At 43.9% G+C, this 25,983-nt stretch overlaps 1 protein-coding gene across 2 annotated transcripts in view; it reads right to left on the minus strand.

The window, feature by feature from the left end:
* Positions 1-25,983, minus strand: part of FARP2 (FERM, ARH/RhoGEF and pleckstrin domain protein 2) — a 1,696,743-nt gene that overhangs the window by 201,092 nt on the left and 1,469,668 nt on the right. For both annotated transcript variants that reach the window (XM_078665691.1, XM_078665692.1), the window contains exon 19: positions 8,035-8,165. In XM_078665691.1, the coding sequence (XP_078521817.1) occupies positions 8,035-8,165 (131 nt within the window). The remainder of the gene's footprint in view (positions 1-8,034; positions 8,166-25,983) is intronic.

Here is a 25,983-nt window from a genome sequence, read left to right on the forward strand (position 1 = left end):
ACAGCGCCCAGCGCGCGCAAGCCCTCTGGATTGTACTGGATTGTACCGGCCTGCAAAAACCTGGGCTTTACCCATTGTCTCCAAGCATATAGGGTTCTTAAAACGGACCTCTCTGGCATGATAGTGTTTGCGGTAGCCAAATATCTGGAAACCTTCTGGCAGAAGAGAAGACGTTTATTATCCAGGGCTCCAGAATAATCGTTTAATTTTAACAAATATTAACATCTAATTAGTTCCTGTACACTTTTATTGTTTTTATGGACTAACTAAAACTGCCTGTATGATGGTATGATGTTATGTATTAAGGAATCATGCTGCTGCTTTTAGGATCTTTGATTAACTGTCCATGATGTAAATAACTGTTTTATCTGTATAATAGTTGTGTTTTATCTTTTATGGCAAATGTTGCCGAAATAAAGATGTTGATGATGATGATGAGTTATTCTTTTTTAAATGCAGACCATTTTCCTTAAAGGAAAACGGGATCCATTTAAAAAAGAAAAATGAAACTTTTCAGTTTCATTTTTTAAGAGTAAAAAATATTTTCGCTGCCAGTCACAAAGGGGTCCCCTGGGGACACCATCTGGGTTGCGAGTGGCTTAGCACCTTTTGAAATAGGTGGTAAACTGCAAGTGTTTTGTGACCACAATTGCGGTTGCAAAACAATCTTACATAGAAGTGTGACTCGCTATTAGGAAGAGACGCTCTTGGCATGCCCCTTCCTAATAGCGAGTCGCAAACCCTATTTTGCGAGTCGGTAATACGTTACCGACTTGCAAAATAAGGAATGTACATTGCACAGACCTATTTTGAAGTCACAAACATGCGATATGACCCCCTATCCTTACGACCTTCTCAACTGAGCTTATTACAGCCTTCCACTAACTCAGTAAAATATAACAATCCCACAAAATACGTGTGAGCATTTTTATCCTGCTTCGGCACCTCCAACACTTCTCTGATGCATTGGCAACAATGGCATGCAAACAGTGTGAGGTAAGATGACATCATAACAGGATCTTATGAGACACCTCTAGTCCCTGAGCAGGAGCGATTCCCCTCCACAAATTGTTCACAGTCAGATCCCAATGTTCCTCTGATAGTCAGCTTCACGTATTCTTCCCTCCTAATCTGAAATTTCCAGACAGTGCCCACATCCCTGAAGAAGTTTGTAGATCTTCAAAATAAGATGTATATATTCTTCCACCCTGTGCAATTTTTCAAGGGGAATAGAAGGTCTCAAGGTTGCTGCCTTCATCTCTGGATTAAGAATCCAGTAGCGGAGTGATGTGTTTCGGATATCTTTGCATATTTTCTAGATCAAAATATTTCTTACGTTGCTCATAGTCACCTTCTGAAAGTTTCTACGGTTAATGCACTCTATTAATTATCAGTGATGGAGAGCCTCTCTTTCTAGACCTGGGCCAAAGATTGGATTGACAAGAATCAAAGTGTAGAGCTATGGAGAGCTGATGAGACCCAGTTTGGTCCCCTCCTGCTCTCAAGCCTTGAATGCACCCTTTATCATTGGAAAGCATATAATGTTATTGGTCTGTTTTGAAGTTGGTCAAAAGAACCTCCCACAGAGGCCTATTTTATTTGCTATGGTATGATCCAAACAATAACATCGTCATGTCATTTGCATTTTAGACCACACCGAAAAGTACCTAAGATGCCTCACTTGGTATTACAAATTCAAAATAGGGAAGTCCAGGCACCCTTTCTTAACTGGTTGAATCCGCTTACAAGGACCCTAAATCTCTTCTTTCCTCCAAAAAGTCTGTGTACTTCTGCTGGGTTTGGTTTAGAAGCCGATGTCCCACAATTAAGGAAGTAATTGAAACACTAATGGCATAATGTTGGCATAACAACCATTTTGGAATTCACACTTTGATCAAGCCTTGAGAGGGAATAGATGGGTCATTTCTGTCAGTCTGCTTTGAGTTCTTTTCCTAGCAGTGGAAAATAAGCAGCGTATAGGTCAGGTATAGTTACACTAAGGAGCACACCCAGAATTGTAATTGAGGAAGAACACCTCTTGAAAAATGGAATGGATCAGGATAGGATCCCCTTTGAGAAGTTAATGTTCAAAGCCTCAGATTTGTACTTATTGACATTAATGCCTGACAACACACAGAATTCCTTTAGCTCCTTTAGTATGGGCTGCACAAATGTCAGTGTCCGATAAGCTTACCAATATATGGCCATCTGACAGATATAACTTACAATTATTTTATCTATGACGAGCTTCATTTCCTTAGTGTCAGCTGCCCTACATATTTTCTGAGCTAGAAGTCTTAGTTATAGCCTAAAGAGTAAGGACCGGGGCTACAGACAGCCATCCTGGTGCCCCCTTTTACATCCACATTTTCTGTATGTTTGCCTGTCTACATTTATATAAGCAAAAGGGTTGCTGTACCCAGCAACAATAGACTGAAAACACTTCCTCAAATCCTTTAGCTCGTAACACTTCTCAGAGCATACTCCAATCACTAGTATTTGAAATTGCCACAGAGACCGAACTCCCAAGCAGGACAGGCAGGGTACAGCGGATGGTTTTGCATCGTACTATGTAGAGTTATATTCACTATCACAGATTGTGACGACAGACACGGCTCGTGACTTAATGGCCACCCTTAATATGCCTACTTTTACGTTAGACGATAGAGCTTTATTAGAGACAGATCTCACTGACAATGAAGTGACTTAGGCCATTCGATCCTTAAACTCAGGAAAAGCAATGTGCCCCAATGGTCTCCCAATATAATTATATAAGTTATCAGCGTCCAAGATTGCCCCCCACTTAGTAAAAATGTTTAATGAAAACTTAGAGGCTGGTATATTGCGAAAAGATTAAAAGTTGGCCAACATTGTTGTGATTTACAATGCGGGGAAGCCACCAGACCAATGTTCATCTTACAGACGGATCTCTTTATTGAACGCCAAAGTTAAGATCTTAGCCAAACGATTGGCATGTAGATTAACCCCTGTAATACATTCCTTAATACATCCTGATCAATCAGGCTTCAGTCCTGGTAGAAATACTGCATTAAATCTGAGACGACTGCATGGGATACTAGGAAGGGCGGGCTCCATTCAGGAGGACGCTTTGATAGTTTCACTAGACGCCAAAATAGATTTTGACATGCTGGAGTGTCCCTTCCTCTTTGCGGTTTTGGAAAAACAGGGTTTCGGCCCATTGTTTTTCTCATGGATTCACCTCCTCTACACAGATCTCCTGGAGTAAGTACTGGTAAATGGAGGCAAATCTGTGGTATTTAACCTACAGAGAGGCACGAGACAAGGCTGCCTCCTTTCGCTATTGATATTCGTATTGGCTCTAGAATCCCTGGCGGTTTGGATAAGAGGTGATCCCCTGATTACGGGATTAAAATGGTTGGAGGTCAGGACGACTGGATTTCCATACATGATGATGACATCCTCCTCTACATGGCAAGCCCCTATTTCTCGCTACATAGGGTACTCTACATTTTGGCTCGGTCTCAAAAATACTTGAGTTACACCATTAATTGGGAAAAATCGGTGATATTTGTCCTAATCTGAGACAACCCACATATTCTGCGGTCCTGCGTAGCCAAGGTAGTGACAGAAGGGTTCCAATACTTGGGTCTCTATGTTAACAGGGTCCCTACGGGGTTTCATAACTGCAATTTGGACCACCCCTTGCGACGACTCCAAGACAACATACAACATTGGAGGACCCTAACGTTGCTTGCAAGGGCTTCTCTTTATAAGATGATGGAACTGCTCCAATCTTTATATATAACTCACAACACACCATTCCTGGTCCCACCAACATACTTTCAGGCAGTAAAAGCAACAGTGAGAAGACTCCTTTGGGATGGGATAACCCCGAGAATAGCTAGGCAAAAATGAACAAAGAGCTGGTATGAAGGCGGAATTCTGCTACCAGCACTACAATATTACTACTGGGTGGCACAATTGACAGTTGTTAATCATTTGAGGTTACCTTAGAGCGATATATGGGGTAAAATGTAATATACCAGTAAACTCCCCATCCTCTGTGACAATTAAAATCTGACTGACGACATTAGGATGGCACAATAAAATCACGCAAACTACTCTACTGTGGGACTTGATACAAATAGGCCTATTAGCGGAATACCGCGGTTTTGATAGATGGGACCTCACTGGTCTCTCACAGGTGGGTGATCCATGGTCCAGTAGAGTGGTGAAACAGGAGTATGAGTTCCAACCCTCTGAAATATTTCGCAACCACCAGATAAGTAACGAACTGCAGCGGGCCATTCCACAGGTGAGGGAACTTACTGAATGATCCCCACGGCAAGACAGACTGCTAGATTGCTAGATGACTAGACGCCAAAGAAAGCAGTGTCCTTAACATATCGGAAAATACTAAATACCTCTCCGAGGAACTTGACTAAACTTAGAGCGAGGTGGCGGGAGGATCTGGGACATATGGAAGATGATGAGTTGTTGGAGGCGATCGCATCTCCCAGAGAGGTTGCTATACGTTCATGTTTCGACTGATGCAAATTGAAAATCCTACACAGAACATATTTTGCTTGCACTACACTTGTTAAAATAGGGAAAACTACCTTTTCGCAATGCACCAGGGGTTGTGGAGGGGAGGGCACCTTTTTCCATATATGGTGGGACTGTCCTGTGATCCAAGAGTAATGGGGGGGAAGTGATGTCGTGCATGAGGACGCTCTGTGCAGAAAATGTTGAAATCACTCCTCAACTATGCTTGCTGAATATATGGGGAACAACAGATCTCACGACAGGGGAAAGATTATGGGTTACACTTGGCCTCATTTTTGCAAAATGTGATATAGCAAGAAAATGGAGAGCAGATTCCAGACCGACCTTGAGAGTATGAGAGGAGGATATGGATTGGTGCATGCAAGCGGAACGTGTGATTTATGAGAGTAGGGGATGCCCCCAGAAATGGTATAAGATCTGGGGAAACTGGAACACTAGTAAGGGGATGCTATGCCCACCCATCCAAGAAATCACCCAACTGGAAGAAGACTGACAGCCTAGAAGGGTCGTCTGACCCCACAATCTGATAAGAACAGTATTGAATATATGGAAAATGTATGATGGGTGGTCCTTGTTTCTATGATCCTATGTTGTATATGCAGTGCTACACTTTTCCGACTGTACAAATTATGCTAATGCTATAAGTTTTTCTATTGCAATAAAAAGATATGAATAAAATTACGAACTAATGAAGTAATACTATTACAAAATGTTGCTCGCCCCGGCACCATCTGCCTGATCTTCATGGACCTCTCTTCTGCTTTTGATCGTGTGAACAGATGCAAGATGTGACAGTCCTCTTCTTACAAGATCTCCATCGAGACATGAAGGCGGAGATTAGATACTCTGGTGATCTTAAAGTTACTTGCTTGTTCCCTAATCAGAGAGGGGTCCACAGGGTTTTATTCTGGCCCCTTTCTTATTCAATGTATACATAAACAATTTAGGGAAGGTGCTTTTGGAGACCAAGATGGATTATCCCCAGATAGGGCGCAGGGCCTTCCGGTTCTGCTATATACAGACGTCGCCATCTTGATGGCTAGGACTGAGTGGGGTCTGCAAATGTTAAATTCTCTTGTCCAATTTATGCGAGACCTGGACTTGAAGGCCAACAACTCAAAGTCCTACGCCAAGCAAGTTGGGGCCTGCACCAGTAGGCCTTTTATTTTTAAGGTAGGGTCTATCCCGGTCCCAAGGACGAGTGTTTTTTCATACCTGGGAGTTCTTCTGGACACCAAATTGAAATGGGGTCCCCTACTAACTCGCAAGAAGAATGACATTACCTGGGAGACTGCAGCCATTTTGAACTTTGCCTATATATTGGGAAAAAGACCGATGGGGGCCATACTACGGCTCTATAGGGCCAAGTGCATCTCAAAAGCACTGTATTGCAGTGAAATATGGGGTTAAATTATTCCTGACGATCTCCAAATTGCTGAAAATAATTTCTTTAGGCTGCTTTTATCCATACCCCAGGGTACCCCCCACCTTCACTGTCCAAGAGGAGTATGGATTGACAGATATCACTGATCTAATAGCTTACCGCTCAATGTCACTATGGTTAAAAATCTGGGCTGGGCAGGAATTGTTAAACAGCATGATTTTAAGGGACTGTATGGCTCTTGATCATGTCTCTCGAGTACAGTGGCTCAAATATATCAACAAGAGTCTTATGAGCCTGGGGAGAGGAGATTTTTTTGACAATCCTGAACAGATCAACAAGAAGGACCTGATTAACATTAAGGTGGCCTTCAGTAAACAGCAGTTAATTGCCAGGGAAGACAAGGAGCTACAGAAGCCAGTATACATCGTTTCATTATGTTAAGAATCACACAATCGGTGGAACTGTACCTATTAGGTCTTGTGACTGTTTTTTCTGACCAGGTTCCGGTTTGATCTCTTTCACCTCCTTCTCGCCCATTAAAGGGGGCAGTGCAAGGGCCAGAGTGTTGCCCTGTGGTTGTGACAGAAAATCCCCACAGGATACAGTCCATTTTTTGATATTCTGTAGTTTTATGACTTTTCCAGAAAGACCTGTTCAGTTCCGATCTTGAAAAAGGCACATTTTTGGTAGGTGCGTCCCGCTTTTATCTATTTACAAATGCTTACGGGTAGCACTCATTTTTATGTGCTTAGTTTTTAAAAATCTGCTGTCAGCCATAGGTCTAGCTGTGACTAATCCCAGTTTCTTACATACTTTTTATGGCACTTTGAATGTCTTGCTCACCCTATTTTTGATCAATTGTTTTATCTGATGAGTTTAATTGTGGTCAACCAGTGCGATCCTTCTTACTTGGTATTGTCTTTGTGCTTCCGGCATCATTTGTACCTTGTACTTTTACAATTAGCCTAGGTCATTATCTCACTTGGCATGTTACTGTGAGTAATGTTTTATTATAGCGAATGTGAGCTTTTATGGTTTGATTACACGAACACCGAATAAAGATATTTTGACTGCCTATTACAAAATGTGCCACTTTATGCCGCATAATTTGGCTTATTCAACCCTGCCACAGGATTTGGACGTCTCCTGCTGCATAATTCCAGCAGCCCTGTATATATCTGGGTGCAATAACAGAAAAAGCAGAGATGTACCAAAATACAGGTCAGGGGGCACATTAGAGGAATAGAAGAAATGTAGTTTATGTGTTTAAGTCACACCGTTAATTACACAGCCATGCTCCTTTTGGTGAGAGAGACTCCACATTTTGTTCATCCTACTTAAAACCCTGATTACAATCCAGCCTCTTTGCCTTTATGTCTTCGACTGTGCTCCACTATTTGCTATAGACTTCCGCTGGCTTTCTCGCCTTGCAGGCCTAACATTTTTTTTGTAAACCTTTCTATTGGATTTTTCATTTTCAGACAGAGTATACCTCGTACAACATGATTGCGGTTGTTTAACTTTTAGTGCGTTGCATTGCCATTGCAAATTATTATTAAGTTGACTGTCTGGGTGTGTATTGTTCGGTGCACAGGACGTGTTCTTAAGGGCGGTCCAGGTCTAATAGTGATTTGCTTGGTTCTTGAGTTTCATTAGTGTGTTTCTGCTGTTGTTGTGGCAAATCCGAAGGAGTCATTTTCGATAAACCAACTAGGGGTATAACTTGGGGGGTGGGGCTAAGAAGTTAGGGTTTCTAGGGCTTATGACACCATGTTTTTAGCAAATTAATTTAAGTCGCTTGAGTTGGTGAGGAAATCTGCAAGTTTATTTACCTATTTATTTTTAGTCCTATCATTAAAACAAATGTAAAATGTGTTCAACACTTAATGGAAACAGCTACTTATTTGGAAAAGCGCCCAAATAGCACAAACAGAAAGTAATTAGCACTGTACAAGAACATCTACTTCCTCATTCAAACTTCCAGCTCGGATTGTTTTTGGTCTTTTTTATTCCATACTCTGTTATTTGGAGATGAGAAGACACCATTGCTCTCTTCGTCATCTGGCCTTCCACCCCATGGAAGTAAAGGCATTGTTACTTACCCGATCTGATGCAGTCAGGTTTTCAATACCGATTAGATCACGCTGCAACTCTGTTAGTTTCTGAAAGTTCTCCAACCGAATCAGGCTGTTCTGGAGTTTAGCCGTCATGTCTGTCACCTCTTTTAATGCATCTGTGCACATAAACAACAGTAATAATTAAATAACGCACAGAAGAGTACATGGAGAACTGAGCAGTTACAGAAGCATCGTGCTGAGCTTGAACCTAGAATGTAATGATGGTGATTATGGGTAATGTTCCCATAAAGGGTCGATTGTGGGCTGACCCCTTTGGAGTTATATACCTGCGCATGAACAATCCAAAAAACAGGGGAGAGTATCCCTTCTACGCCAAAAGAGACAAGGTTATTTCCCTCTTGTGTTTATTTCCATATTATGGAATATTCAAATAAAAACACTCCTTATGAAAACGCAGTTTTAACGTCTAAGTTAAATATTAATTCAATGTCTTTCTAGTTATGGTAAAAAAAAATTGTTTATTTACACTCAATTGAAAACATTTAAAAAAACATATTGCTACAACGATAAATACGATTTTTCACATAATTTTCATATATCAAGAACAAAACTCATTACCTATTCATATTATCCACATCTTTTATCAAAGTTCCTCTCTAGATTCTTATCTATATAAATAAAAATGTAAATGTTCGTTTGTTCAAAATCGTAAATCTCCTAAAGTTCTTAACCGATTGCTTTGAAATGTTGACACAACGTTGGATTCGATTAAGCGCATGTTTATATATACACAACGTTGGATTCGAATACTCGTGTGTCCAATACGCGTGTTTTTAATCGAAAGGCCGAACAGACCCTATCGATTTGGTTGCTGCGCAACATCTACAAGGGACACATAGAGACAATAGTCTACACATATTGGGATGGACAGTTGGTGTTGGGACGGCAGACCGGGAAGTGGGTGGAGGGAAGGGGGTGGAGTTGGTTCACTTTGCAACATTATTTAAAAGAACACGATGCAACCGCGACCTGCGGTTCTATTACATGTTACATATTAAGGATGCATCCAACATCTACGATCTGTACTGATTGTTTCTGTTATATCAACTGATGTGATTTAAATATGTATCAAATTGATATCGCGAAAAACTGGATAACAAGCAGCATAAAGAAAAACATCTTGAGTGCTTGCTATGATAGATGTACTACTAACTGTGGTTTTCAATAAAGTTTGTTATACAAAAAAAAAATCACAAAACTCAGGGTCAATCTTTACAATTCTGCGGTTTAGATCTAGACACAGATTGCTTCTCACATGGACAATTATAGGTTGCGTGTTCTACATCCACCATCTGTACTGATTGTTTCTGTTATATCAACTGATGTGATGTGATTTAGATATGTATCAAATTGATATCACGAAAAACAGGATAACAAGCAGCAAAATGAAAAACACATTGAGTACTTGCTATGATATATGTACTACTAACTGTGGTTTTCAATAGTTTGTTATAAAAAAAAAATCACAAAGCTCAGGGCCAATCTTTACAATTCTGCGGTTTAGATCTAGACACAGATTGTTTTTTTTTGGGGTGGGGGGGTTTATGTCATTTCTAGAGCGCATGAATCACCCCAACCGGGGTATCTCCGCGCTGAGACGGCTGTAGACAACTGAAACCCAGTAATTTAGAACAGCAAGGTTTTTAATTGCCTTCTGAAAGATAAGTAGCAGGGGGAGAGACGAATGTGTATGGGAAGTTGATTCCAGAGAGAAGGTGTAACATACGAGAATGATGCGTCGGGTTTGTTTTATACAAGGTACACAGAAAAGCTCTTTGGCCCCAGAGCGAAGGGTCCTCGAGGGGTTGTACCGGTTCAATTTATCTGCGATGTAGTTGGGTCCTAGTTTATTTAAGGCTTTGTATACCATGCAGCAGATCTTAAACTTGATCCGTTGCCGAATCGGTAACCAGTGAAGTTTACGGAGTAGAGGGAGTCAGGAGGTTCTGGGGGGAGATTGCTTCTCACATGGACAATTATAGGTTGCGTGTTCTAGAGTTGGCAAACCAGACAATCTCTATATCTGCACAGACAATGGAACAACAGAAACATATTGTATACCCACAAGCATTGTGAAATTAAGCATATTACAAATGTGCGCTTACTCTTTTCTTTTTCTTCCATTTAACCGGACTGAGCCACAGCAACGCGTGGCCGGGTACAGCTAGTTGAACATAAAATCAATAAACAAAATTCCTGTTGATGTGGTGTTTTGGTGAACTTAAGTATGGTATGCACAACCTTCATCAGGACATAAAGATAAAAACAGAAAATGAATGTGCATTTTTGGCAGGCCTTTCTTATACTACTATTTTCTTATTGCCCCCAGTCGACGACGAGCACATCAGCAAAAGGGATTGCCCGGATGAATAGATGTGAGGGATTGAAAACCAGGCTTCATATTAAAAGGAGAACCTGGCTCCAATTTACAGAGGAAGATCAGGCTCTGTGTTAAAAGTGAAAGAAATAACGTGGGACAAGAATTTTCGGTTAAACACGATAAAAAGTAGCCCTTACAATATACAAGAGGACAGAATAGAGAACTCAACTGGGGCAATAAGAAAATAGGAGTATAAGAAAGACCTGCCGACAATATGCATTACATTTCTTTTTTGATTGTTTTTATCATTATGTCCACAGGATTTATTATACTTTCACTCAACTATGGAAAATGGGCAAAGCAGGACTGTGAACTGCTGGAGATGGGGTGCTCCCAATGCCTCTTTTGACCATATGGTCTGGGTTTGCAACCACTTATTAGAACACTTGTAGTGGGTCCGCGATCACGTCGTGTGGGCACTTCAGATGCTCGAGACCCCAGAGCCAAAGGTAGCACAATTGAGACTAATGGACAAGAGGCTATTACTAAAGCACAGTGGACACTGGCAGGAATTGTCTTCCTGGCAGCTATACATGACATTGCCAGACACTACCACCATCGACTGACAAATGGCTAACCAGTATACACGCGCAGCAGCTGAATGCATGATTTATAAGTGAAGGGGCTGCAAAAAGAAATACTTGAGAATATAGAGCCCATGGACCTCCTGTCAGTAAACCAGCTAATATGCTATGTTGAGTATGACTCATGTGTATGCATTGCCTCACATAGCAAATACTCCATCATGATTTAATTGCTCCTTGTACCCACCGTCTCGTCCTGATATTTGTTTGAAGAAAATAATATTATGTAAACAAATAATATTCAGATGACCGTGTCTGATTGGGTATACTGTAACAGTTGTAATGTTGGCTGGTAGCTAAGCATTGTTTTCATGATCAAAAGTAGCTCCCACATTAGTTTAGAGGAAGTTGGAGACCCCTAGTGTGGACAATGTATTCGAGTAGGACTATATGGAATTGCATAACAGCTAACTGTTTAATGCTCAGCCATTGATTACTTCTACACTAAATATAGGTATATGCAAGTTGAACACTATTTTAACTACATTTCTTACTCGGTTAGCAAAACTCCACGATTAGAGGTAACCTGCGCTAACCAGACAAAGTGCAACAATCCAGCCATAATCCCTTTTAGCATTCCAAAGTAATACTTTGAATACGCCAAAACGGAAGCTTACTATGCCACAAAAAGTTTGTTATGAAAGAGACTATTGTGGTCAGAAGGTACTAACAGCAAGAGACAAATATATTTTACACACTATTCGTAGTGGAATTAAATGTAAATATATCCTCTGAAGTCCTGTATAGCTCTCAAATACTTTCCTGTCTGTCATTCTATGGCAGGACCGGAGGCGAGGATTATGCTGTACTTTCCTTTATTCCTACAGCCATCAGTGTTCAACATAAACATCTTTTTTTTTTTATACAAAAGAAAACTAGCATTCCCAAGATGCCTTAGGCAGTCCACAATGTCCACCAATCAGCTCCTTCCACTAATCCCGAAGGCGTGTGCTTCCTGGGTTAACCTCCTCTTTCTTTCCTGCTGCCAGCAAGTTAAGTACCTTTTCCCTTTGTCTCTCACGTTTTTCATACGAAGTTCTACTGTGTATAATAATGTGTTTCTATTTTATTGTATTTTGAGAAGTGCGCTATTGTATATTAGACGCTGTGTCGCTGAGTGGCTTTGTGGTGTTTGGGCTGACGTATATTTGGCAGTTACTGTGGCCGCGACAGCGGTTCGAGTCAGCTTCATTTTCCCTTTTTGTGGCGCTGTATCGCCGCCCGCGTCTGTTTTTTCTTGCGCATTTGTTTACTTATCTCAGCGGGGCCACGGGAGCAACGTCGGATCAGCTGCGCTTGCGGCCCCAGTCCTGGTGCTGTGCGCGTCGGCTCGTGGGGTGGCGTCAGGGGCGGATTGGCAATGCGGGCATTCGGGCATGGGCCGAAGGGCCGGTGTCTTCGTGCCCTCTGTGGGCCGTTTTTTTTTCTCCCCTTTCCCAGCCGCACAGTGAAGCTGCATTCATTTCTCTGTCTCTGTGGACTAGGAAAAGGGAGAGAAAAAAAAACGGCCCACAGAGGGCACGGAGACAGAGATAGAAAAAATTAATGCAGCTTCACTGTGCGGCTGCAGTGATGATCTGATGTGGCCTTCCTTCACCCCCTGCCCTGCAGAGCAATCACGCTGAGGGTGGCAGGGGAGGGGGTGATTGTTTGCAAAAATCGGCCTCCCTGGGGGCCAGGTGTTGCTCAGGCCTTTGAGCTATTTTCACCTCGACCCCCCAGGGGCCCACGCAGCCCAGAAACAGTGTTAGTTTTAACACCTCGCCCACAGCCCTTCACATTCAGGGCATAGTGGGCAAGGAAGAATGGGTCTCGCTGTGGGGCCAGGAGATTTTTGGAACTTGCACCATCTTCACCTCAGCCTCCCCATGGCTACCATGGATGACCCAGCAGCTGTGTTTTGTGCTCCCCTGCCAGGACATTGCCCTGAGGCCTAGAGGGCTGGGGAGGGCTGATTAATTTACCAATTGCAGGGGGCTTACTGCTGTTCATGTGCTCCTGAGCTCAAGGTCTGGGAAGGGCTGAGTAGGTTAGTAATAGCAGGGGCTTCCTGCTTTTTAGGTGCTCCTTATCTGGAGGGCTCAAATAATTTTGTGACAGAAAGGGGCCTTGCTGTTTTTTTAGTTGCTCAGCATTTAGGCCATTGTCACCTTGGCCCTGTGTCCTGTGCAAGAAGAGTATCCTCTCACTTTCATTCCTTGTCTGTGCCAAACATGTTAAGGATTTTGGGGGCCCTGGGCCAAACATATTTTTGGGCCCCTGTTCGGTACAGATTTGAATTTATAATCCAATTGATGCTCTTTGAAGCCCTCTTTCAGCTGGTCACTGGACAGAGCACTACCATATTTGTCCAAATTCTTAATGTATTTACATCTAATATTCAAGGACATTGACGTGTGTTTTCAATATTACAACACAGTAGCAGCTCACTAAAATTACTGAAAATAATCTCAGTGACATCCTCCCATTTCTCATATGTGATGGCCTGTTTGATCTCAAAGACATTTTTTTATGGATGTTGCATGAAACATTAACACATTTTTCTGCAAAATCTCTGTGATAGGTTCTTACTCATCGCCCATATTAAAAATAAATTTGAAAAAATGGTATTTAAAACAATCTGTTTAAGGAGTATGCATGGTCATTAGGGCAAGATTCTCTGCAGAACAGAGCTGGCTCGATCAGGGGGCTCCCTGAAAGGCTGGGGCCCTGGACCAGAGCCCACATTGCCCATGCCTTAAAACGTCTCTGGTCTGTGCATAGGCATATGTGGCCTGACGCCAGAGTTGCAGAGATCGGGATTCATGTTTGAGTCCCAGCGTCAGCTCAACAACCTGTGATTCTGGGCAGATCACTTCATCGCCCAGGCCCTTAAATAAAAAATCGGATCATGTGTAGTGTAATTGGTCCTCATAAATAGAACTGTGATTTTTGTATATGGACATCACCAGCTGGTTGTGAAATACATTTATATCTAGATTGTACAGATACATTTTCCAGCATTCTTTGCACCCCAGACTGCCTTTTCCTCGTTTGTGAATTCTGAATTTTGTTATTACATGTTCTATTCCCAGAGATTCCAGTCTTACCCTTTCTCCTTGACTTTGTGCTAGATTTCTGATTTATGTGATGATTAGAGTCTAGGACATAGCTGTTTGGGAAAGAGTATCTAACGGCATTGTGCAGGGCGTTAGGACTGCAAGTAAGTATTCAGTTATCAGAACTGCAGTGCTCCTAGTCTTTAACAATGTTACTTGCTCTGTAAGCTTTAAAAGGCGTGATTTACTAAATATTTCTCTACAAATTAGACCACAAAGAGTAACCAAATGGTGTCCAATGAAAGGGCACGCCCCTTGAATGTGGGCCACGCCCCTTAATTGTGGGCCACGCCCCTTAAATGTGGGCCACTTTTTTCATCAGTGCCCGGGCCAAATTGTGATCCCAATCCGACCCTGGGTGGCGTGGTTGCAGACTCGATGATCCGTCCCGCTCCTGAGGCGGGGATCATCGAGTTTTGATGGTGCCCGCGAGGTCCTTGCGTTTTTCGCGCTCCTGCACCGGGAACGGTCTGTGGAACCCGGACACCTGTTAGCTGGTCAGACTCTTCTGTTTCCACAGCTTGACACCCGTTTGGGTCAGCCTAGTTGCGTGAGGCAGTTTTGGCAAGCGCTGTAATTGATTTATCGCTTGCTTGCTGTGGTGGGGGAGGGCCCAGACCTTTTTGACACCCATTGAGTTGAGGGTGAGTCGCCCCCATTCATTTGACCTACCGCTGGGCGGAATAAAAGTTAGCACTTTGCGCCAGTGACATTGTCTATCGTAGCCTTGCGCATATATATATATATATATATATATATATATATATATATATAATATATATATATATATATATATATATGCAGAACACTCCTTTAGGAAAAGAAGCAGAGGCCACGTCGGGGGAGACAGGGAACACCTTTATTGAAGCTTCGACTCGTGTGTGGCGAATGCATTTCGGCATTATTTAGCCTTCCTCAGCGCCCAGAGTCAATAAGCAGGGTGTGGGCAAAAATGAAAAGTTTATGCAATGTCCCGCCGCACAACGATTGGTTCGCTTCTGACCCCGCCTCCCAAGTGGTCAATCTACTGCACCTGAAGCTAGGTGACTGCAGCGCAACTACAAGCCCCAGAATGCAGCGCTTCAATAAGGTGAGTGATGCGGGGGGATCAGATGCATGTTGCGGCGAGGAATGAACATCTTTGCTGCCACTAGTGTCCTGTTTGTTGCTCCATGTAAGGTGTCCCCTCGAGTCCCCTGAACCGCATAACCTCCGAAGAAAGAGCAGGAAAAATGACGGGGGCTCGTCCTGAATTCCAACTTGCCCGTCGTGGTGCATATATATATATATATATTGCATGCTCTGCGTCGAAGAGCCATTATACTCCAATGTAGGAGGAATATCAGGAGGAGGAAACCCTCCAAGTAATCCCCCTGGATGATGAATTCTGTGATGCGGTGGATACGACTATTTACCGAGTAGTCGAGGCAGCGATGGGGCTCTTTGAGCGGCGCATAATGAAGTATGCTTACGCCATTCAGGCCAAACAGGCCGAGAAGACCCAACGCGCAGGAAAGCGCAAGTCATCCACGGCGCCTGCACCTGATGCGTTAAAACGCTTAAAATCAACGTTCTTGGCGAAATCTCAGCGGTTGGAACAGGAATGTGTCCCTGACGCGCCAGAAGAACCGCAGTTCACCCAGGAAGAAGATGAAGATGACTCGGCAGGGAATTCTATGGACGAGGCAGGCCTGTCTACTTCCTGGTGTCCTCCTGCTCCCCCCTCAGAGCTTTCTTCTCAATCCGAAGTGCCTTCAGATATGTTGGTACCAGAGGACTTGGTCCACCCCAGGTCCTTGGCCTGGACCCCCTCTGCGAAGGTGTCGGCTTTTGTGGCCAGTAGACTGAGCAAGCCTCTTGAGAAAGAAGTCAGACCCTGCCTAAGGGAAGAGTGCCCTAGACCAGCACTTCCCGGCAAGGTGGCCACAACACCTGAGGTCGATTCTAGAATGGCGACCTTCTTGCAAAAGTACGTCCGAGACCCGAAAATAGGCATAGATCGTCCTGGAAGAACTGCCAGGATAAGCTCCTGGATATGACCGGACCTCTAACTAAGATCTAGGAGCTGGTTGAGGAGGCCAAATCGTCAGGTTCAACCTTTTCCCCGGATCGGATATCCAATTGGGCCCAACGGGCTATAGTCTTTTTGGGCAATGCAAATTGCGCCCCCTCTACGGAGAGGCGCCGTTCCTTCTTGCTGAAGGTGGATCCCAAGATGGGGGATTTGGCCTCTTCGGAGGCGGGCTCGGTGGCCCAAGGCGGCTTATTCGGGGATCCTTTTATTAAGGAATTGACAAAATTCATCTCAACGTTCACATCTCGACAAGGCGCAATCCTCTATCAAAAGGGTTTTCAACCCACGTGTTTTTGTCACTGCTGGTCGTGGCAGAGGGCACTCGCCTGGCAAGTTCTTCACCCAAGGCCCTCAGAGAGGTGGTAAGCAGTCCACGGACTCAGGACGGCAGGAGTTCTTCCAATCCCATTGTGGAGGCAGAGGTCGTGGTGGCAGAGGTGGAGGCCAACAGATGGCCACAGCAGGTGAGTGCCTCCCCTTCATGTTTACCCAGGGTGGGGGGCAGGCTGGCTCTTTTCGAGGGCAACTGGAGAACTATTACTTCAGACGCCTGAGTGTTACAGACTGCTTGAGGTTTTCAGATCGAATTTTACGGGACGCCCTCCCAGACAGTTCGACTCAGGCCGCTGGTTTTCGCTCGGGACACGGCCGCCCTCAGACAAGGAGGTGGCCGATCTCGTGCCGAAAGGAGCGGTAGTTCCCACCTCCCTACACCCAAGGGGTTTTATCAGCAATATTTTTGTGGTGGACAAGGCGGACAGTGGGCAACGCCCCGTCATAAATCTGAAAGAATTCAACCAATGGCTGGTTTACCGCCACTTCAAGATGGAGGGTATCTATCTTCTCCGCGATCTATTGCAACCCGGCGACTGGATGGTGTGTTTGGACCTGAAGGACGCATACCTGGCAGTGCCGGTCTATCCCCCACACAGACGGTTTCTGCAGTTTCTTTGGAGGGGTCAGGTTTACGAGTTCGCGACTCTGCCTTTCGGACTCTCCTCCGCCCCGTGGTGCTTCACGAAGGTTCTCAAACCAGTTGTGGAGGCGCTTCAGGCGAAGGGCCTTCGTCTCATCGTTTACTTAGACGATATCCTGCTTTTGGAGCAGTGTCCCTTACGGTTGGCAGACCGTCTCAAGGAGGCGTCCGATTTGCTGCAGCATCTGGGGTTTGTCATCAACGACAAAAAGTCTCTCCTGGTTCCGTCCAGACAGGTAACCTTTCTGGGTTTCACCATCAATTCGGTGGCCCGCACCTTGAGCCTTCCCCCCAGGATAATTGTCAAAATTCACAGAGAGCTCAGGCGCACCCTGGCTCATCCCTCCACCTCGCTTCGGCAGGTAGCGAGAGTAGTGGACCTCTTGTCCTCGTCGATACAAGCCATATTTCCGGGGACGCTCCACTACAGGGCATTACAGCGCCTATAAGACGCCCATCTCCGCAAGGGTCTTCCATATGCGGATCAGGTCCCTCTCATGGAGGAGGTGCGCAGGGAGATGCGATGGTGGCTCGACAATATGGAGGCCTGGAACGGCAGAGCCATCTTTGGTTCCGAGACGGATTTGATCATAGAGTCAGACGCCAGCAAACTCGGCTGGGGTGCTCGCTGCGGGAACTCCTTCTCTGGAGGAAAGAGGTCTGCCGTGGAAAGTCAATTGCACATCAATTGTCTGGAATTGATGGCGGGTTCCTTCCCCATCCGGTGTTGGATCAAGGAGAAAGTCTTGTGCCATGTCCTTCTCAAGATGGACAACGTCTCTGCGGTGCGTTATGTCAACCACCTAGGGCGCACAAAGTCTCAAGCTCTGGCAGAGTTAGCCAAGGATATATGGACCTTTTGTCTTGCCCACAATATCTCGGTGACGGCGGAATACCTCCCGGGGGTGGTCAATGTGGTGGCGGACAGGCATTCCAGGACTTGGACGGACATGAGTTTATGGCAGCTTCAACCGCGGGTTTTCCAGCGGTTGAAAGATGTATGGGGGCCGTTCTCCGTGGACCTTTTTGCGTCCAGACTGGACCATCAGCTCCCAAAGTTTTACAGTTGGAAGCCGGACCCTCTAGCAGCAGCGACGGATGCGTTTCTGCAAGACTGGTCAGTGGAGTTAGGGTATGCCTTTCCCCCTTCGCAATGATCATGAGGCTCACGACTCAGGTCCGCAGACAGAAGGCAAGGGTGGCCATGATAACTCCGTATTGGAGGTCTCAAGTGTGGTTTCCAGTTCTTCTGGACCTTTCTTGGGATTGTCCAATCCTTCTACCCCGTGATCCTTTTCTCCTGAGGGATACTCAAGGTCTCCCTCACCCTCTCCTCCAACAAGATTGAATGCCCCTTGTGGCCTGGCAGATTTCAGGCATCGCTGGAGAGACGGTGGCCTATCGCAAGATGCTCAACGACTGCTGGGAGTAGCGTGGGCGGATAGCACTCATAAGCGGTACAGGTCAGCTTGGGCTCGATGGGTTGGATGTGTGTACGGAACAACTTCGATCCCATGGATTGTGAGGTGGTAGCTAGCCTCAATTTTTTGGCTTCTCTGGCAACCCAAGGTTTGGCTTATAGGACGATTAATTCATATCGTTCGGCAATTTAGGCCTGTCATATGCCGGTTCAAGGCATACCTGTTGGAGAGCATCCTCTGGTGTGCAAGTTGTTGAGAGGTATTCGGCTGATGCTTCCTCCGGAGCCAAGGTATTCCTCTCTTTGGGACGTGAACAAGGTTCTTCGCTTGTTTAAGTCTTGGCAATCTAATAGGCTCTTGTGCAGGAAAGAACTTTCGGCAAAACTGGCCATGCTTTTATGCTTGGTCTCCTGTCGAAGACTCTCCGACGTGCAGGCTCTGGATATCTCAGGCAGGGTCTACACCCCTCAAGGGGTTACTTTTCACATGTCCCGTAGAACGAAATCAGGTTCCAGAATCATTTCCTATCCAGCGTTCGATCACTCCCCTAAGTTATGCGTGGTCAGGTGTCTCAAGGAATATGAGTCTATGACTGAGGAGACACGGCCACCGGGTGAGCGACAGTTATTGATTTCCTTACGTAAGCCCTTCAAAGCGGTTTCACCACCGACTATTGCTTGCTGGGTCAGATGGGTAATGCAAGAAGCGGGCATAAATGTCTCGCAGTTCGCCACCCATTCAGTGTGAGGACCCATGGCGTCCAAAGCCTTCTCCCTGGGAGCCTGGTTGGAGGACATTTTGAATGCGGCCGACTGGTCATCAGACTCCATGTTCAAGAGATTTTATTTCAAGCCAGTCGTGGATATGGCCTCACTGGTGGTGGATAAGCATTGAAAGAGCATAATCCTCGCCTCCGGTCCTGCCATAGAATGAAAAATTTCCTAGTAACCATGACGGAAAGTTTCAATTCTATTAAGGACGCTGAGGCGAGGATTATTCCCGCCCAGGGCTCTAGCGACCTCCTGTCACCCGCCCGGGTGAGCTTCACTTTGTAGGGGCGAGGCCTCGTATGGTATAAGTATCTTGAAATGTATTGTTACTTCTTGTTGTTTGGGTTCTTTTTGCTTGCTCGTTTGGTTCAAAGAAACAGAGTCATGGCTTCTGTTTTTCTTTCATTGTCTGATGGAACCAAAAATGAGTGATGCTTGAGTACTGGTTCTGGCCGCAGTCACGAAAGAGGAGGTTAACCCAGGAAGCACACGCCTTCGGGATAAGTGGAAGGAGCTGATTGGTGGACATTGTGGACTGCCTAAGGCATCTTGGGAATGCTACTTTTCTTTTGTAAAAAAAATAAAAAAAGGATGTTTATGTTGAACACTGCTGGTTTAGGAATAAAGGAAAGTACAGCATAATCCTCACCTCCGCGTCCTTAATAGAATTGAAACTTTCCGCCATGGTTAATAGGAAATTTTTAATTTTCCTCCCAATACATGGACTCTACCTAATGTGAACACGAACTTGGATAAATCATGGAAAGCAGGCTTAAGTCGTGTACTTCCTATTAGTATACATTAATCAGACGAAGGAGAGAACATACATCAATTCCATTTTTTTTTAAACAAAGCAATTACATGCAGTATGTGAATACCAGCCTTTTGTGAATTTACTTTTAGCAAAGGTCATCTGATTTCTAAATCAGTAAAAGTATTGGTGATCCATTTACACAAACGATGATTACAGAAGATTTGCACTACGATAATCCTTATTAGGCCTTCCTTTTGTTTAATATAGGTTTAGTATGATTTTCCATTAGTTACAATTAAATCTCAACTGTTCCCCAATTCCCTCTCTCCACCCACGTTCAGAGAGGAGCAAATTACAATACAATCTGTAAACATCAGCAAAATTCCAGCGGCATCTCAATACATATGAGTTTCAAAAAAGCATTATATGCATTATGAGAACCACAAACAGTGGAATGATATTACACACCTAATTGTATCACCGCTAATTCCCATACCATCTTACCATCTTGCCCCTGTTCGGTTCAAACCAATTTGCGCCTCTGTAGTGCTACATGTATTTTCACCTTGTGAGATTGATGTGACATTTAACTATGTGTTTTAACTGATTCCTTTTTAAATGTACATCATTTTTGTGCTCTTGCATGATTTCATTTCGTGCCTTCTTGCAGCCTCAGAGTGGATTGTTTACTTTGTTCAGCACAGAGCAAAACAGCCTTGCTGGAACAGAATGTGTGGGATATGCGTTTGAAAGCGTGAGAGAGGAATGTTCTTCTCTGTCTTGGAGTCAAAACACGGAGGGCAGGACAGCTACCGTCTTGACCCTGAAACAGACCAGTACAGTCAGCCTTGGTTTTGCATTAGACGAAGGAAGGACGAATTTCTAGAAGTCTCTCTCTGTGTTAGTAAAAAGTATTAAAGACAAGAATTGTTGGAGCTCATATAGAAGCTCACTCATGAGGTGGACAAACTGTCACAGGGCAAGTTATGCTGTCCCATTGAGACTTCTAGACGACTGAAAGGGCTTCCCAGTAGAGCTGACCAGAAAGCTGTGCTGTACTCAAATGGTGATGTATTAGCTATGAGTTTCATTGCTCTGTGATGTTTTCATGTTGTTCTCTCATTTGGCAGTACTTATTCCTGGCATTTGACAGTGCTTGTTTCTTGCATTGGACGTCCATTATTAATATTTGCTTATGTTTTGCTTCCTTGCATTTGACTTCTGAATGGCCCATTATTATCTGCTTGCGTTTTATTTCTGCATTTGATTACTTGTGAATGTTTTATTATTATTTGCTTGTGTAGATATATATACACACACACACATTTGCATGCTGTTTTACCCAATTCATTCGACACCTGGGAAAGTCTTTCTGTTAGAGAGTGTTGCATTAATAAAACCCTACGCTTCATTTTGAAACTGCTCTTTGATGTGTCTCATTTTGTGAGTGCTGAGCCTCCTTCCAGGTGCTTTTTCCAGCTTTACCAAGTGCCTCATCTTGGGAGTGCTGAATATCTTATTTGGGCGTGTAAAGTAAGACAGTCTCCCCCCCCACATTCAGCATGTACCCAACACACATACTCTTTAGCCAGAGAGACGTTTAATCTCCAGGTTGCAAACTCCTCATCGGAGATACAGACACTACTCCACACCAATATCCAGCTGCATTTTGGGGAACTAGTCCATCGTATCTTTAACATTTCTGATACTAGAGGAGAGGAGTTGGCCTATCGGCTAGGGCGGTGGACCTCGGACCCCAGACCCGGGGAACCAGGTTTGAGTCTCGGCAATGACGCTGAACATCCTGTGATTGTGGGCAAATCACTTAATCTCCCCGTGCCTAACAACTAAATGAATGTGTCCTCGTAATGCAACTGGTGCTATGTAAGGCGCTCTGTTACCCGATTCGGGTCAAGTTTGCGCTATATAAAACTCTGTAAAATAAAAATAAATAAAAACTGAAAGAGTAGCGCATTTTTAAAAATGTATCGGCCCTTGACTGGTTAGCACCTTTCAGACAGTCTTCAGGCATTGTTGTCCCCAGCTTCCTCCGTTGCTGATGAATACATTTCTTGAGCCACACTGAAATGCTTCGGCTCCTAATGACTTGGAAAACAGCTCCACAATATACATACAGGATGCAGTCTCTTCTAAAGCGGCTGCAGTGGGAATTGGATGGAACACCTCTGCTTCACTAATCTGCTTCAAGGTACGCCTCTGGGATCCTGATCTGTAGTTATGGACAACAACAATGTTGTGTCTGCCACCCGGAAGAAGACATTAAATAATTGGCCTTTTCTTTGTGGGAACAATTCGGCTTGGTTTTTTTTAACTAATTCGGCCAAAACACTTTTGTTTTATTTATATTTTCTAGGCACCATGGTATAATGACTAAGGCTTTTTAGAATATTTTAAAGGGGAAGATTGCATTTACAGCATGTTAAGAGTAATTTATATCTTTTTATTCCATTTTCATACTGACTTTTTAGATATCTTTTATATATCGACCCTTAAGATGAGGAGTGTGTGTTATATTCCCGAGTTAGGCCCATGAAGCAAGCCTCACATTGTCCTTGAAAATAAAATTTTTAGCGATGATCTTTTGCACACATTTGCATGCATGACAATGTTGGATTATTTTCCCTGAAACTACTTTGTTTATACCTCCGGCTTCTGACAACATTGTCACGGTGCCCTGAACATGATGTACTAGGCCTTTCTAGGCACTAGGCACAAAAGTCACCCTATCTTCACCCACAGGGCGACACCACTATCCACATATCCATAACATCACAAATCTAGCACACACATCGTGAAGGCTGCTGTTTATTATAAATATTAAGCATCCCAATAGATTGGTATAGGAGGCACTTCTGCTGACACTGATGGTCCCTGCCTACTGAGAACGCACCATGCACCAGTCTGACTCTCCGTGAGAGGTGTCCAACACAAGACCAAGACGAGGTCCTTCACTCTTTCCCATCAGGCAATGGGATTGGTTCATCCCTAGGGGCAATTCTTGGCTCTACACTTACACACACTCTAGATACACTAGGGTTTGCATCATAGGAGTACGGTAGATTACCATTTTTCATATCTGACTGCATATATTAATTGCTTCAGCACCATGGTAGAAATGTATCTACAGTTTACTCGTTTGGTGCTTGTAATTTCCTTTATTTGCTTCTGTCTCCTAATCATTGCAGTACACATATTTTATTCAAGAATAAATAAATGGTTAAATAAATATTATTGAAAACGTCCCACTGTTTATTTTGTGTATATTTCTCTGAAAACAAGTGACTGAGCGAAAGGTTCTGTACTGTTTCCGTGATTCCTGAGGAATCGGGGTTGTCATGTTCAGTGGTTGCCAGAAACTGTTCGCTCCTTGGTACGTTAGGGGGCTTGCAGTGGCACTGTGAGCTAGCTGGTCTATCAGCCAACAATTCCTGCGAAGTTGTCCAGAATCAGTCTTGACACCAAGCCTTTAGTTTATGTTGTCCAAACAATGCACAGATCCTACGAATTAGTAGGAACTACACAACAGGTTTGCAAATCTACCACTCTGTCGTTCTTATGGGGCAAAATGTGCTTCACTGTCATTGATGTATTGTTGAACTGTTGATGTTAAACCTTAACTCGAAACAAATGTCCATCCACCCATGATATGCATGGTGCAAACCCTATTGCGCACTGTTTCAGTTAGTAGTAGAAAATTGTTCTTATTGTGGCTTAGGGAGTTAGAATTTGGCCCAGAGACAGTTAGAATCTGCCCTAGCCCAGTCCACATCCCTGATGTTCCATCGTCTGGTTTGGAGAATTTGCTGTGTTACGGAGTTGCTGAAGTGGTTTCAATGTCATAGGAGTGTGAGTATAGTAGGGTTATTTGTCTTTGAATGTGTGTTATTCAGCATTGTGGTGTTTGCAGGTTTTGATCAGTAAGTGTGTTTAGCAGTGTGATGTCCATTTGGACACACAGAGGTTTGGTTTGAAGTTAACATTTGAAATGCTATTTTGTGCATATTGCTTGGGCTTATGGAGAGAAATGCACTTGCTGCAAAGAGTTGAAATTGGTTTTCACATTTTTCGTAGTCTAAGATCCCGGGATAGATACTGAGTATATTATGTTGTAAATTGTGTGTTAAGGTTCGTGGAGTTGAGCCATGAAGCACTATCAGCCACAAAAAAGATAGGGACTTATTAGACTTCTGTTGTGAGGGTGTACTAAATGAGAATGGTGTTTGGTTAATCTTTTTGCGCAGAGGAGCATACTCCACAGGTCAGGGTGACCTCCTGCTGGGCAAGAGTTCACTTTGCATGTGAGATAGTCAGGATGGTAATATTCCCAATTTCTTCCTCATAGAGTGACTGGTGACTTTGAATTTTTTCTTAGTGCAGCAGTCAAGAGTTATTTAGTTTATGGGTTTCAATAGTTTTCTATTGTGAAGCTGATCACTGTTACATCATAAGGTACTGCGCTGGTATTGATCAGTTGATGTGAGGGCCACGCTGGGATTGGTTACTATGTCACAGAGTGCAGCGCTGTGAGTGGTCAATTCATGGGTGTTGCACTGAGATTGGATGTTAGTGCTGCTGTGTGTTTCATTGTGATTTGCTGGGAACTATAGGTTATTTCAATTGATATTTATTGATTTTTGTGTTGCACCGTACATAGGGATAAGATCCAAATTTTCAAGGAACTGAGAGCTTTGTTTAGCGATGAAGTCAGAATATCTGTACATGAGGGTATGTCATAATCAAGGTTGGTTTACATATGTGTATCTGGATCAAAACAATGGAATAAGATTACAGTTAATGAAGGGTCCTTTAATCTTTAAATAATTAAGAATTTAAGGAAAGTGTTGTAGGACATGGAAACTCCACCCAGACCAGCTCACTATGAGGCTTAGATGGCATGGGAGGGTGCTACACATGCCAGATAGAAAGAACTATCAGACTCAAACAAAGATGACGGTCTCTAGTTATTTGGAAACAAGATACAGAACAGCAAGAGTGAAGGGAAAATGTAATCGGGGGATTAAGGTGTATCCTGCATTGATGAGATAGAACAGAGTGGGAGAAAGTGTAAGGGGGTGGAGTTCAGGAAAAGAAAGATGAGATGAGCATTAGGGACTCCAGTGATGACTTTCTAGATGATGGGTGTATCCTGCATTGACAAGAGATAGAACAGAGCGGAAGAAAGTGCGAGAGGGTGGAGTTCAAGAAAACAAAGATGAGATGAGTGATAGTGACTCAAGAGTTGACTTTCCAGATGATCTGCTAGCTTCCCCATTACCACTGTATAACGTTGCCCATCAGGCTGAAGGACCTCAACAAGCCAGAGGGTTGACTGTTAACACAGCTCCCATTGTGAATGGGCCCGTTGTAGAGTTTTAGGAAAGCCTAGAGTCAGAAACCCCAGAAGAAGATGCTCCAATAAGAGTCATGGATGTTTTGAGGACAAAGATAGAATTTGAAGAAATTATTAATGGAAACCTGGATTGGAATTTATAAATGGGTACAACAAAGAGGAGCTTTTGTTACCATGCAGAGAGGCCTCTATGCGTGTGTGAGGTTCATGAGGTTACAGAACAAATAGCATCAGATTTTGGGGTTCACCTTGAAGAACCGGTTAAACCCACTTACTGGGTCTCGGCGGCGGGGGAACCGCCCAAGTCTTCCATATCTTCCATACTTAGTAAGAGGAGACACAGGAGCCTTTGTCTGCAGGAGGAACCCAGATTTATTCAATAGCCCGGGCTATGGAATAGAGTCCCAAGCTAGTCAGAGACAAGACAGAGGAGGCTGCTGCTTCACTCTGTAGCTTACAAGCCTTCTATACTTTTTCATCCCAGT

This window comes from Lissotriton helveticus, chromosome 11 (genome assembly GCF_964261635.1).
Source record: "Lissotriton helveticus chromosome 11, aLisHel1.1, whole genome shotgun sequence".
NCBI lineage: Eukaryota > Metazoa > Chordata > Amphibia > Caudata > Salamandridae > Lissotriton > Lissotriton helveticus.